Source organism: Elephas maximus, chromosome 6 (genome assembly GCF_024166365.1).
Source record: "Elephas maximus indicus isolate mEleMax1 chromosome 6, mEleMax1 primary haplotype, whole genome shotgun sequence".
NCBI classification, from domain to species: Eukaryota; Metazoa; Chordata; class Mammalia; order Proboscidea; family Elephantidae; genus Elephas; species Elephas maximus.
The window spans coordinates 95,844,239-95,858,711 of NC_064824.1; the positions used below are offsets into that span (position 1 = coordinate 95,844,239).

At 36.2% G+C, this 14,473-nt stretch overlaps 1 protein-coding gene across 2 annotated transcripts in view; it reads left to right on the forward strand.

The window, feature by feature from the left end:
* MOB4 (MOB family member 4, phocein) overlaps window positions 1–14,473 on the forward strand; it is a 59,850-nt gene that overhangs the window by 1,394 nt on the left and 43,983 nt on the right. Inside the window, exons 3-4 of one of the 2 annotated variants that reach the window (XM_049888909.1) lie at window positions 589–678; window positions 757–973. The exons of the other annotated variant lie outside the window; for it this stretch is intronic. Coding sequence (XP_049744866.1) covers window positions 589–678; window positions 757–807 — 141 coding nt within the window. The 3' untranslated portion in view covers window positions 808–973. Of the gene's footprint in view, window positions 1–588; window positions 679–756; window positions 974–14,473 lie in introns of those variants that run through there. 2 annotated transcript variants of the gene reach the window in all.

Sequence of the window (14,473 nt, forward strand, 5' to 3'; positions counted from 1 at the left end):
CCCTTGAGGTGAAGTATGTTAAATGCATCCTCCAGATGGCTCTGAAGAGAGAAAGTTCTAGCAAGAAGCTATCTTGGAGTTAAGCATTGGGAAGTTCTGGGCCTCTGCATCAGCTTTTTCCCCTGGAAATCATCTGTACGTTGGAGGGAAAATAAATTAATTACAAAAGAAGTTTATGTTTTAAAGTACAGAAAACTTCTGTAGGTTGTAAGAAGGTAAACATGACCATTTTGGTATATTTTGTATAGTTAATAGGTTAATATTTAACAAATACGGAGTTGGCTTTAGTTAATTAAAGTTAGCTTTTCCAGCATAACCCCTTGAACATTTACACTGAAATGGGGATTTAAGTCGGGACATGTGTATTGTTTTAAAAGTGTAACCCTTTAAGGGGATGTTAATGACTGAAGAATTAGCAGTAAAAGCGTATATTGCTGTTGGTGAAAAGAAAATGTTGTCAACTAAATTATTTGCCCATTAAATGCATTTTTAACATTTTTGAGTAAGCATATATGGTTGATTATAGTGGTTTAAAAGTTACACGTAAACATTTGGTGAGCTAACGGTAAATATCTTTATATTGTTAAGGGTGGAGAAATTCAGCCAGTTAGCGTGAAAGTTGGAGATAAAGTTCTTCTCCCAGAATATGGAGGCACCAAAGTAGTTCTGGATGACAAGGTGTGTAACCTTAGTAACTTTAAAAAGAACTTATTTACTGTTAACTGTCTTAACTAACGGTTTTTTTTTTTTTTACAGGATTATTTCTTATTTAGAGATGGTGACATCCTTGGGAAGTATGTAGATTGAAATAAATCAATACTGAAATGGCATCACATGAAGCTGCCCATTCCAATGAAGTTCTGAAATCTTTCATCATGTAAATAATCTCCATGTTTTTTTTTTTGTAATAAACTAATGATATCTAAGCTAATGATATCCAGCATCTCTAAAATTTAGTTTTGCTGTACTAGTACAAACATTTCTAAATAAAAAAATGTAAATCAATGGTTGATTTTTGTTTAGTGACTTTAGGGTTCTGTGGTATATGCTTTTTTTTTCTCCCAGTAACCCATAGAGAATTCTGGGGAACAAGGTTGTTTTTTAGATAGAGGCATTTTCACACTTAATGTAGCTTTATTACATAAATCATGCTGATAAAAATCAATGGGTTCACACTTACAGTTTAAAATATATAAACAACATAACAGGCTTGTAATGGTAAAGTACTGTTCTTAACTCCTAGAAACTATGTTTTCAAGGTTTTGCAAAATTTATTTAGTGACATGAACGTTTCTAGTTTGTAATTTATTTGGCCAAAAAAAAAAAAAAATCCAAGGCAGGATACATTAGCTAACATTGACAGTGCTTTTTGAATGTCAGACTAGGCACCGTGTGATAATGATAGCTAACACTAGTAAGCATTTTCTAGGTTGCTGACTGCTGTTGTAGGTGCTGTGCATATATTGTTGACATAGGAGCTCTAAGTACTGTTCCATTTTGCAGATGAAGAAGCTGAGGTACAGAAGGATTAATAACAAGGTCATTCAGCGGGAAGTAACAAAGCCACGGTTTAGTCATAGCAGTTGGCACGCCTTCAGAGGCTGTGCTTGAAAACTTGATACTTTTAAGTTTTCTCTTTGCTACTGTGTCAGATAGATACTTTAAACACTTGATATACATTACATTAGTTAATCCTTGGGATAATCACCTGTGGTAAGGGTGGTGGGTGGTACCTAACAATGCCTGGCTCCTGGTTGTCAAGTAAGTCTCACTCATGGCAACCCAGGATGTGCACGATACAACTGCTCCATAAGGTTTTCAAGGCGGTGACTTTTACAGAGTAGACCCGCAGGCCTGTCTTCTGAGGTACCTCTGGCTTTGAACCATCAACCTTTCAGATGGTAGTTGAGTAACCATTTGTGCCACCCAATGTCTCCTGTCCAGCACTTGTGTGCTGTTAGTAGAACTGCCCCATAGGGTTTCCTAGGCTGCAGTCTTTACAGGGCAGACTGCTACATCTTTCTCCCACAGAGTGACTGGTGGAATTGAATTGCCAACCTTTGAACAGCTGAGTGCTTAATCATTGCACCATCAGGGCTCCTTTTTCTTGGGACTTTGACATCTAATAATTTGTTGAATTTAACACATAAGGAAACTGAGTCACAGAAGTGGTTAAATATCCTGCTCTGGTGTTTCTTAGTGGTATCAGTAGCGTTAGGATTTGAACCCAGATAGTATTGTATCAGAGCTGATTATAACAGCCCCTAAACTGACTACCAGCTACTAGCTATTTCTGTCTTAAAAGGGCAAAATTTATTTTTTAGTTTTAGTTTCTTATGAACTATTTTGTGATCTTAAAGTTGTTTTCCATTTATGTTGAGTGGACTTGGAAATTATAAGCGGCAGGGAATAATAGTGTGCTATGTAAAAAAAAAAAAAAAAATTTATGTATGTTGTGTATGTGTGTAGTTAGTATATACCTCCCATGTATATGGATTTAGCCACAGGATTTAGATAAAAGAATTATGACTAAAATCTCATTTTTCTTACAGCACCCAAGAGGGTCACCAATTTCCTACTCTGCCCCAGGCACAGCTAGATAATGTTGCTGTGAATATCGTAACATTGTGAGCACAGATTTCTCTAATGAAAAACTGACTCAAAGGAGATGAAATGTATTCAAGGCCATGTGGCTGATAAATTGCGAAATTAGGAATCCAGTCCAAAGGTCATGGCTTTCCACTTAGCCTCTTGCTGTTTGCTGCAGACCCAAACAAATGGGTTTTGGGATATAAGGTGATAGTTCCCAAGCCTTGGTTCATCATTGGGATTAATTACCTGATATACTTAATACTTGAGGGCCTCATCCAAGACCTGCTAAATCAAAATGTAGATGAAAGAATTTCTGTGCCATAGAAATAGTCCTGTGATACCTGTCTAGCAGAACTGCTAAAGAAGTAATTTTTTTGTTGAAAATACACAAAAATATACCAAATTGAACAATTTCTACATGTACAATTCAGAGACATTGATTACATCATTCAAGTCGTGCAACCATTCTCATCCTTTTCGGAATTATTCCTCCCTCATTAACATTTTTTTTTTTTCATTAACATAAACTCACTTCTCCCTAAGCTTCCTATCTAACCGGTTGAGTTGCTATTGTCAGTTTGATCCCACATAGATACATCTTTAAAAGCACAATGCTTGGGGTAGACATTCTTTACAAATTAAGCTATCATTTGCTTTATAGAAAACTTAAGTGAATATTTTTACAGGGTTAAAGACTACAAAATAATTTTAGGTTGTGAATTTACATAGATAAAATAGGGAAAAGAGTTCTGCAGAATTTCTTGAGAAAATTATGCCAAAGATAAGAACACCGGGAGTGTGGAACTTTTCATGTTTCAGAACAGAAAGTTGTTTGCCTTTTGGTTCTGTTGAAGCAGAAAAATAATTTAATTAAATGGGGAAAAGGTCAACAAAATTCTAACAGGAATTTCAATGATAATACTAGCTACCATTTTTTTTGCACTTGCCAGGCTCAATTATAGGCATTTAATGTGTAGTTGTCCTTAATCACATGTAATAGCAACCTTTTGAGACAGATATTCTTGCTTTATAGATGAAAGAAGATGCACAGAAATGTAGAATAATTTACTCAAGGTGTCAAATTTTAAGTGGCAGAGTTGGAATCGAACTCAGGTCTATCTGACTTTAAAGTCTGTTTTCCCCTGTTCCACATGTTAAAAAAAAAAGACAATTGAAAAGAAGAAAAATTATCAGAAAGCTATTCTACTGTCTGAGTAGTGCCATCATTATTTAGATTATGGTTTTTCCTTGATGTGGGAAATATGAATACCTTAAAAAAATTAGTTTTGAAATTAGACTCAAGGTTTTATGTGTTAGAAATAATAACTTGTCACATTTGTTTCCAGTTGGCCTTCTAATTTGTTGTGCAGTTTCTATTTACATCTAATCAAATCTCATATTTCTACTTTTTTTTGAACTTTTAAGTGATGGACCCATAATTTATTAGCATATGGCATATGTATCTATTTTTTTCTAACCAATGATTAGCTTGTTGTCCCAACTTTATTTATTGAATTATCCATTTTTCTCCTTAATTTGAAATGGCAGTTTTATCATACATTAAAATTTTGTGTATGTCCATACCTGGGTTTTACAATCTGTTGTATTGATCTATTTTACCATATTGCTTTCAATATGTGTTGTTAGCTGCCATCAAGTTGGCCCCCACCTCATCGTGACTCCATACACAGTGGAATGAAGTACTGTCTGGTTCTGTGCCATCCCCATGATCAGTTGTGGGCCAGGCTCTTGTAATCCACAGGGTTTTCATTGGCTGATTTTCAGTAGTAGATCACCAGGCCTTTTTTCTACTCCATCTTAGTCTGGAAGCTCTACTGAAACCTGTCAAGTATCATAGCAAACCCATAAGCTTCTGACAAATTTTTTAACAGGTGCATTGGTCAGAAATGGAAGTCAGGTCTCACACACAGAAGGTGAGAATTTTACCACTGAGCCACCAATACCCTCTTCAATATAAATAGCTTTATAATAAAGTTTAGTGTCTGATAAAACAAGTTCTTCCTCTATCCTTTTTTTCTTTTTAAATAATTTTTATTGTGCTTTAAGTGAAAGTTTACAAATCAAGTCAGTCTCTCACATATAAACTTATATACACCTTACTACATACTCCCATTTACTCTCCCCCTAATGAGTCAGCCTGCTCCTTCCTTCCAGTCTCTCCTTTCATGACCGTTTTGCCAGTTTCTAACCCTCTCTACCCTCCCATCTCCCCTCCAGACAGGAGATGCCAGCACAGTCTCAAGTGTCCACCTGATACAAGTAGCTCACTCTTCATCAGCATCTCTCTCCAACGCCTTGTCCAGTCCCTGCCATGTCTGATGAGTTGTCTTCGGGAATGGTTCCTGTCCTGGGCCAACAGAAGGTTTGGGGACCATGACCGCCAGGATTCTTCTAGTCTTAAACCATTAAGTGTGGTCTTTTTATGGGAATTTGGGGTCTGCATCCCACTGTTCTGCTCCCTCAGGGGTTCTCTGTTGTGCTCCCTGTCAGGGCAGTCATTGGTTGTGGCCGGCCACCATCTAGTTCTTCTGGTCTCAGGAGGATGTAAGTCTCTAGTTCATGTGGATCTTTCTGTCTCTTGGGCTCTTAATTACCTTGTGACCTTGGTGTTCTTCATTCTCCTTTGATCCAGGTGGGTTGAAACCAATTGATGCATCTTAGATGGCCGCTTGTTAGCATTTAAGACCCTGGATGCCACACTTCAAAGTGGGCTGCAGAATGTTTTCTTAATAGAATTTATTTTGCCAATTGACTTAGACGTCCCCTAAAGCCGTAGTCCCCAAACTCCCACCCTTGCTCCGCTGACCTTCAAAGCATTCAGTTTATTCAGGAAACTTCCTCTATTCTTTCACAATGTATTTGGCTGGCTGTGAGCATTTTTTTTTTCCACTTTGTTTTTAATTTTTTTTTATTGTATTTTAGATGGAGGTTTACAGAGCAAACAAGTTTCTCATTGAACTATACACATACTGTTTTGTGACATTGGTTGCCAACCCCAGGAAATGTCAACACACTCCACTTCTTGACCTTGGGTTCCACATTGCTGACTTGCCTGTCTCCTCCTGCCTTCTCATCTTTGCTCCTGGGCTGGTACGCCCATTTAGTCTCATTTGTTTTATGGGACTGTCTAATCGTTGGCCGAATGGTGAACCTCAGGAGTGGCTTCATTACTGAGCTGTAAGGGTATCTGGGGACCATACTCTCAGAGTTTCTCCAGTCTCTGTGGCTGTGAGCATTTTTAATGTTCTTTGTAAGAATTAGCACATTGCCCTTCAGAGTGATATCAAGTCTTGTTTCTTCCAGCAAGTTACAGTATTACTGTTTTTACTGCATCCACACCAAAATTAAGTTTTGAACTTTTGGGTTTACTTGAGTAGAGAATAGTTAAATGTGTTGACCTAAACTCTTAGGCAACGTGTATGGAAACGCCCAGTCAGACCTAAGCACAAGTCCTGTATCTACTACATTATTAGTTTTGTGACTTTTGACTAATGCCTTATGACTAACACCTATATTAAGAATTAGCTGTAAAACTAGGGGGCTGGATTTGCCACTTAAAATTTTGAGTCAAACCTATTATATGTTAAGCTTTAATTTTTTTCAACTTTTTAAATAGGTAACATGCTTATGTAGTTCAAAATTCAAAGAGATACACACTGAAACAAGTTATTCCCATCCCTGTCCCTTAGCCAGCCAGACATTTCTATACTTGGAGGCAACTAGATGTGGTTATATAAAGGTTTATATTCCTCTTTTTAGGAGTATTTTCTCTATACATATGTATTTGTATAGGTATATCTTTATGTGAAACACATATGTACATACATTCATTTCTCCAGCAAAATACAAATAGCATTCTATAAATGGCATTTGGCATCTTTTTTCATGTTAACAATTTGCCTGTGGGATTAATCTATAAAGTACATAAAGAGCTTTTTCATCCTTTGTAAGTATATAGTGTTACATTGTATGGACCAACTATATTTAAGCATTTCCCATTAATGGATATTTAGCTTATTCTATTGCTATTACCAACACTTCTGCAATTAATAAATTTATGCATAAAATATTTTGCATGTGTGCACAAGTGTATCTAAGAAATTCCCAGAAGTGTAATTGCTGTGTCAAAGGGTATGTGGATTTTAGGCACACACACGACACACACGCACGCACACACATACATGTGCATGCACACACATATGTATATAGACACACACCAAAACCTGTTGCCATCAGGTCAGTTCCAACTCATAGTGACACTGTAGGACAGAGTAGAACTGCCCTGTAGGGTTTCCAAGGAGCAGCTGCTGGATTCAAACCTGCTGGCCTTCTGGTTAGCAGCAGAGTTCTTAACCACTGTGCCACCAGGGATCCATATAAAAATACATATATATATATATATGTATTCATAGAAATTCTATCAATGCTCCTACCAGCAATGTAGGAGATACGTTAATTTCTTCCCAACCACCACGATAATACAAAGTGTTATAAAAGTTTTAATTTTTGCCAATCTGATAGTTGTGTTTTTTATTTATCACTGTGAATGAGGGTGAGCATTTTGTGTGTTTAAGAGCAATTTCTATTTCCTTTAAACTGTTAACATCTTTTGCCCATTTTTCTGTTGAGTGATTAGTCTTGTGATTTCTATGAGATCTTTATTTGGGCAATTGGTTTTCTTGTGATAAGTATTTTTCCCCAGTTTGTTATTTTTCTTTGATTTTGTTTACGCTTTGAACTTAAAGGACAATTTTCAGTTTACATCATGTTTCTCAGCACTTAACCCAGTGCCTTACACATAGTGTATATTCATTATTTTTCTTAGATTAAAACATTCCCCAAAGAGAATTTTATTATTGAATAGATATTTTTGAAATTACTTTGGATTTATAAAATACTTTCTTCTAAGACTTCAGGAGACTTCCATGAATATTTAATTTTATGCCTGCTTTCAAACTGTACAAGGTAGAGGGAAAGAACTGCTGTGCACTGTCTCTATTACCAATGGAGAAACTTGTATTTGATAGTTTGTTCAAAGTCATACAGTCAACACATGACAGAATCTAGATATTCTGAATCCCAGCCCTGAGCTATTTCTACTTGTACATGTTGCCTTTTTTGTTGTTGTTTTTTAATTGTGCATTAGGTGAAAGTTTACAGAGCAAATTAGATTTCCATCCAATAGTTTGTACATAAAGTGTTCATGGCCTTGGCTTCATTCCCCACAATGTGTGAGCACTCTGTGTTTCCTGATTTTCTACCTTCTCATTTTTGCTTTGGGGAAAATATTGCCCTTTTGATCCTGTATAATTGATTGTTCTAAGAAGCACATTTCCTCTCAGGTGTTATTCTTTTATGGGCTTGTCTATTGTTTGGCGGGAAAGTGGTCTCCAGGAACGGCTTCAGTTCCAGATCAGAAGGGTGTCACAGGGCCATAGTCTTAGAGGTTCCTCCAGTCTCTATCAGAACGGTAAGTTTGGTCTTTTTTTTTTTTCCCTACATTTTCTCCAGCTGTGTCTGGGAGCCTCTGTTGTGATCCCAGTCAGAGCTCTCAGTAGTGGTAATCAGGCACCATCTAGTTCTGGTCTTGGGGTCATGTAGGCTGTGGTTCATGTGGTCCATGAGACCTTTGGACTCATTGCTCCCAAGTCTTTGGTTTTTTTCATTCTCCTTTGCTCGGAACTGGAAGACACCAATAGTATCTCAGATGGCCGCTAGCAAGCTTTCCAGACCACAGATGCTACTTAACCAAAGTAGGATGTAGAACGTTGTCTTTATAAACTATGTTGTGGCAATTGACATAGAAATCCCATGAGTCTATGGTCCTTTGCGTTTGAGCCTAGGAACTTCATCATGCAAGGCATTTGGTTATGTCTAAGAGATTTCCCTGACTGTGTCACTTGTGTGCTCTATTTTCTATGTTAATATATGAGAAGCACCTGCAGTCATGTATTTAGAAATATCCACCATAAAACTTGTATCTACTGGTGGATATGCTCCCTTACACCCTCCCACACTTGGCATATCTTTGTATCCATTTGTAAACTTTGTTAATACTATTGTTGTAGGATTGTATATGGTAAGGTAGTTACAATAAAAAACCTGTTGCCAACAAGTCGATTCCGACTCACAGCATCCCTATAGGACAGAGTAGAATTGTCCCATAGGATTTCCAAGGAATGGCTGGTGGATTAGAACTGCCCATCTTTTGGTTAGCAGCCGAGCCCTTAGCCACTGTGCCACTAGGGTTCCAGTAGTTACCATAGTTTCCTTTTATTCCTGTGTTCCTCTCAGTGTCTGCTCTTGCCTTAGTTATGTTGTACTGACTTCTCCCATAATATCTATTGCCTTCCCCTTCATCATGTGTCTAGTATCCTGGTAGAGCCCTTGGAGTGTAGTGGTTAAGGGCTCAGCTGCTAACCAAAAGGTTGGCAGTTGTAATCCTGCTGCTCCTTGAAAACCCTATAGGGCAAGTTCTCTGTCCTATAGGGTCACTATGAGTCAGAACTGACTCAACGGCAACTAGTTGTTGTTATTAATTTTCCCTCCCTCTTCCTCACATTCTGGGTAGCCATCAAATAATTTTTTTGGTGTGTTACTTTTGTTGTTACTTTATAATAATGGTCTCATACAATATTTGTCCTTTTGTGATTGACTTATTTCACTTAGCATAATGTCCTCAAATTCATCCATGTTGTAAGATGTTTCACAGATTAGTCATTATTCTTTATTGTTTCATAGTATTCCATCATGTGTATGTACTAGTTTGTTAATCCATTCATCTGTTGATGGGCACTTAGACTGTTTGCACCTTTTTGCTACTGTGAATAATACTGCAGTGAACATGGGCGTGCATGTTTATTCCTGTCACGGTTCTTATTTCATTAGTGTATATACCTAGGAGTGAGATTGCTAGATCATATGGTATTTCTATTTCTAGCTTTTTGAGGAAGTGCCATATGGTTTTCCATAGGAGTTGTACCATTTTACATTCCCACCACCAGTGTGTAAGAGTCCCAATCTCCCCACAACCTCACCAATATTTGTTATTTTCTTTTTTAATTAGTACCAGTAATGTCAGGATGTGATGGTATCTCATTGTATTCTTGATTTGCATCTCTCTAGTTGCTAATGACTGCAAGCATTTCTTCATATGTTTGTTAGCAGCCTGAATGTCTTCTTTGAGTATGTTTATATACTTTTTCCATTTTTTAATTGGATTGTTTGTCTTTATTTTGTTGAGGTGTTGAAGTTTTCTATAAATTTTAGAAATTAGATCCTTGTTGAATATGTCATAGTCAAAAAAAAATTTCTTTTTTCCTAACTAGTAGATGCTGTTTTTACCCTTTTGGAGAAGTTTTTTGTTAAGCGTAAGGGTTTAGTTTTTAGGAGGTCCCATTTATCTAATTCATTTTCTGCTGTGTGTGCATTTTTAGTTATGTTTGGTACCCTATTTATGCCATATATGAGGGCCCCTAGCATTGTCCCTATTTTTCCTCCATGGTCTTTATAGTTTTAGGTCTTATATTTAGGTCTTTGGTCTTATTTTGAGTTAGTTTTTCTGTATGGTTTGAGCAATGGGTTCTGTTTCTTTTTTCTACAGATAGATACCCAGTTTTCCCAGCACCATTTGTTGAAGACTCTCTTCCCCATTAATAGTCTTTGGTCCTTTGTCAAAGATCAGCTGTCCATAGATGGATGGGTATATGTCTGGGTTCTCAATTCAGTTTCATTGGTCTATGTTATTGTAAGAGTACCAGCCTGTTTTGACTACTGTGGCTGTATAATAGGTTCTGAGATCAGGTAGTGTGAGGCCTCCTACTTGGTTCTTCTTCTTTAGTGATGCATTATGTATTCAGGGCCTCTTTTCCTTCCATATAAAGTTAGTGATTGGTTTTTCCATCTCATTGAAGAATACTGTTGAGATTTGGATTGGGATTGCATCTATATATTGCTTTGAGTAGATATTTTCACAATGTTAAGTCTTCTTCACCAAGAGCATGGTATGCTTTTCCGTTTATGTAGTTCTCTTTTGGTTTCTTGCAGTAATGTTTTGTAGTTTTTTTTTGTATAAATCTTTTACATCGCTGGTTAGATGTATTCCCTCACTATTTTATATTTTGAGGGGCTATCGTAAATGGTAGTTTCCTGAATTCCTGTTCAAAGTGCTCTTTGTTGACATAGAGGAATCCAACTGACTTTTGTATGTTGATCTTGTACTCTGCCACTTTGCTGAATCCTTCTATCAGTTTCAGTATCTTCCTTGAGGAATCTTTAGGATTTTCTATGTATAGGATCATATCATCTGTGAATAGGGATAGTTTTAGTTCTTCCTTACCAATCTGAATGTCCTTTATTTCATTTCCTTGCCTTGTTGCTCTCACTAGGACGTTCAATACAGTGTTGAATAAGAGTGGTGATAAAGGGCATCCTTGTCTGTTTCCTTTTCTCCAGGGGAACGCTTTCAGACGCTCTCTGTTGAGGATAATGTTGGCTGTTGGTTTTGTATATATCCCCTTTATTACGTTGAGGAATTTCCCTTCTACTCCTATTTTGCTGAGTTATTATCAGGAATGGGTGTTGGACATTTATTAAATGCTTTTTCTGCATCAACTGAGATGATCATGTGATTGTTTTTCTTTGTTTTATTTATGTGGAGGATTACACTGATTGATTTTCTAATGTTGAATTATCTTTGCATGCCTGGTATGAATCCTACTTGGTTGTGATATATTATTTTTTTCATATGCTGTTGAATTCTGTTGGCTAGGATTTTGCATCTGTATTCATAAGATTATTGGTCTGTAGTTTTCTTTTTCAGTGATGTCTTTGCTCTTATGCTGGCTTCATAGAATTAATTTGGGAGTACGCCTTCCTTTTCTGTGTTCTGGAATAGTTGGAATGTAATTGGTGTCAACTCTTCTCTGAATATTTGGTAGAATTTTTCAGCGAAGCTGGGAATTTTTTTAATGACTTCTTCAATTTCTTCTATTGTTATAGGTCTGTTCAAATTTTCTACCTCAGTTTGTGTTAGTTTAGGTAGGTAGTGTATTTCTAAAAATATGTCAATTTCCTGTAGGTTTTCAAATTTGTTGAAGTACAATTTTTTTGTAGTATTGTAATAATCCCTTTACTGAAGTTGGTACTGTTGAAATGTCGCCCGTCTCATTTCTTATATGGGTTATTTGCATCTTCTCCTTTTTTTTTTTTTCATGTGTCAATTTGTCCGTGGTTTGTCAATTTTACTGATCCTTTCAAAGAATGTGCTTTTAGGCTTGTTGGTTCTTCCTTTTTTTTTTTTTTTTTTTGTTCTCTGTTTCCTTTATTTCTGCTCTAATTTTTATTCTTTCTTCTGGCGACTATGTACTTCTTTTGCTGCACTCTTTCTAACTGTTCTAGTGGTAGGGTTAATGTTTTGACTTTAGCCCTTCTTTTCTGATGTGTGCATTTATTGGTATAAGTTGACCTCTGAGCACTGCTTTTGCTCTGTCTCAAAAGTTTTGGTATGTTGTGTTTTCATTCTCCCTTAATTTAGGAATGTTTTAATTCCATCTTTGATTTCTTCTATACCCAGTAGTTTTTAAGCAGGGTATTATTTAATTTCCAGGTATTAGGTTTTAGTCTCTTTCGTTCTTCCTGTTACTGATTTCTATTTTTATAGCATTCTGGTCAGAGAAGGTACTTTGTATTATTGTGATGTTTTTGAATTTTTTGAGGCTTGCTTCATGGTCTAAAATGTGTCTATTCTGGAGACTGATTTATGAGTATTGGAGAAGAATGTGTCCTTTGCTGCTGTTGGGTGAAGTGTTCTGTATATGCCTAGAGGTCAAGTTGGTTGATTGTGGTATTGAGATCTTCTGTGTCTTTGTTGAGTTTCTTTCTAGTTGTTCTGTTCTTCACTGAGAGTAGTGTGTTAAAGTCCCATAGTATTATCGAGGAAGTGTATTTCTCTTTTAAGTGCTGTTAGAGTTTGTTTTATGTATTTTGGAGTTGTGTCGTTGGGTGTGTATATATTTATTATGGTTATGTCCTCTTGGTATATTGACCCTTTAATCATTATATAATGTCCTTGTCTTTTATGGTGGATTTTGCCTTAAAGTCCATTTTATCAGAGATTAATATTGCCACTCCTGGTGTTTTTTTTAGTTATTGTTTGCTTGATATATCTTTTTCCATCCTTTAAGTCTTAGTTTATTTATATCTTTGTGTCTAAGGTGTGTCTCTTGCAGATAGTATATTGATAGGTCATGTTTTTTTTCCTCCATTTCACCATTTGCCATCTCTTTTCTGGTGCATTTAGGCCATTTACATCAGGTGTGATTATCAATAGGTATGAGTTTATTGCTGTCATTTTTGTTATGCTTTCTTTTTTGTGTGAGTGTTGATGGTTTCTGCATTCAGCTGAATTTTCTGTGCTGAGTTTTTGTGTTTGTTTTTAAATCATGGCTTGTCTTTTCATTTCCTTCCTTGTCAGTTTTGTGTGTACTGAGTTTTTATGATTTTCTTCTTTTATATTTTGATGAGTAGGTTTGTTAACTTTCTTTGTGGTTACCCTGAAATTTACCTTTATCTTCCTAAGTTTAAAGCAGTAATTTATTTCTTGCTATCGCCCTGACTTCCTCTCCATATGGAAATTCTAAACATATACCCTCTATTCCCCCTTTATATTTTGAAGTGGTCATAATTTATAGATTGATGCCTCTAATTCCCTGTTTTCCATCTTTTAGCTTTATTTAATTTTTGAGTTCTTATCTGGATTGATAGCTGGCTGGTATTGTCCTGGGTTTTAATCTCATTTTGTTGTCTGGTGGTCATAGTTTCCTGTCCAAAGGATTCCCTGTAACATTTCTTGTAGAGTTGGTCTGGTTTTTACAAATTCCCTTAATTTTTGTTTATCTGGAAATGTCCTAATTTCACCATTGTATTTGACAGATAATTTTGCAGGATACATAATTCTTGGTTGACAGTTTTTTTTTTTTTTTCGAGGTTTTATGTATGTCATCCCATTGCCTTCTTGGTTACGTGGTTTCTGCTGAGTAATCGGAGTTTAGCCTTATCAATGCCCCTTTGTAGGTGATCTTTTGTTTTTCTCAAGCAGCTTTCAGGATTCTTTCTTTGTCTTTGGTTGGAAAGTTTGATGATAATTTGTCTTGGTATTTATCCTGTATGGGGTTCGTTGTGCTTCTTGGGTGGTTATTTTCTCATCTTTCATGATATTAGGGAAGCTTTCTGTCAGCAAATCTTCAACAATTATCTCTGTGCTTTTTGTTGACTCTTCTTATGGGATTCCAATCATGCATAAGTTATTCCTCTTGATTGTGTCCCACATAACTGTTAGGCTTCCTTCATTTTTTTTTTTTTTAATTGTTCCTCAGACAGATTAGTGTCAAGGAATTTGTTTTCTATTCCACTGATCCTATCTTCCATTGTTTTGATTCTACTCCTATGACTTTCCTTTGAGTAGTCTATTTCTGAAATTATTGTTAAGCTCCTGGATTTCTAGTTGCTGTTTTTGTGTAATTTCCCATTGTCTGTTTATCTTGTCATTTTGTCCTTGTATTGCTTTCCTGAATTCTTCTTAGCATTTTGTGTTTTCCATAGTTTTGGCTGTGTTCTCCTTGATTTCTTTGAGGACCCGATACACAAGTCTTTTGAATTCCTCATCAGGAAGCTCCATTACCTTTTCTTGTTCAGGGAAGATTTCTGGTTCTTTATTTTGGTCATTTGCTGGGGCCATCCTTCCCTGTTTCTTTAGGTGATTTGCTATTGTCTGTTGTCTCAAGAATATTAAAGAGTTATTTTTTTTTTATTGTATTTATTTTTCAATTGTGTAATTTTTTGCTGGGCCCTGTTTTTTTGT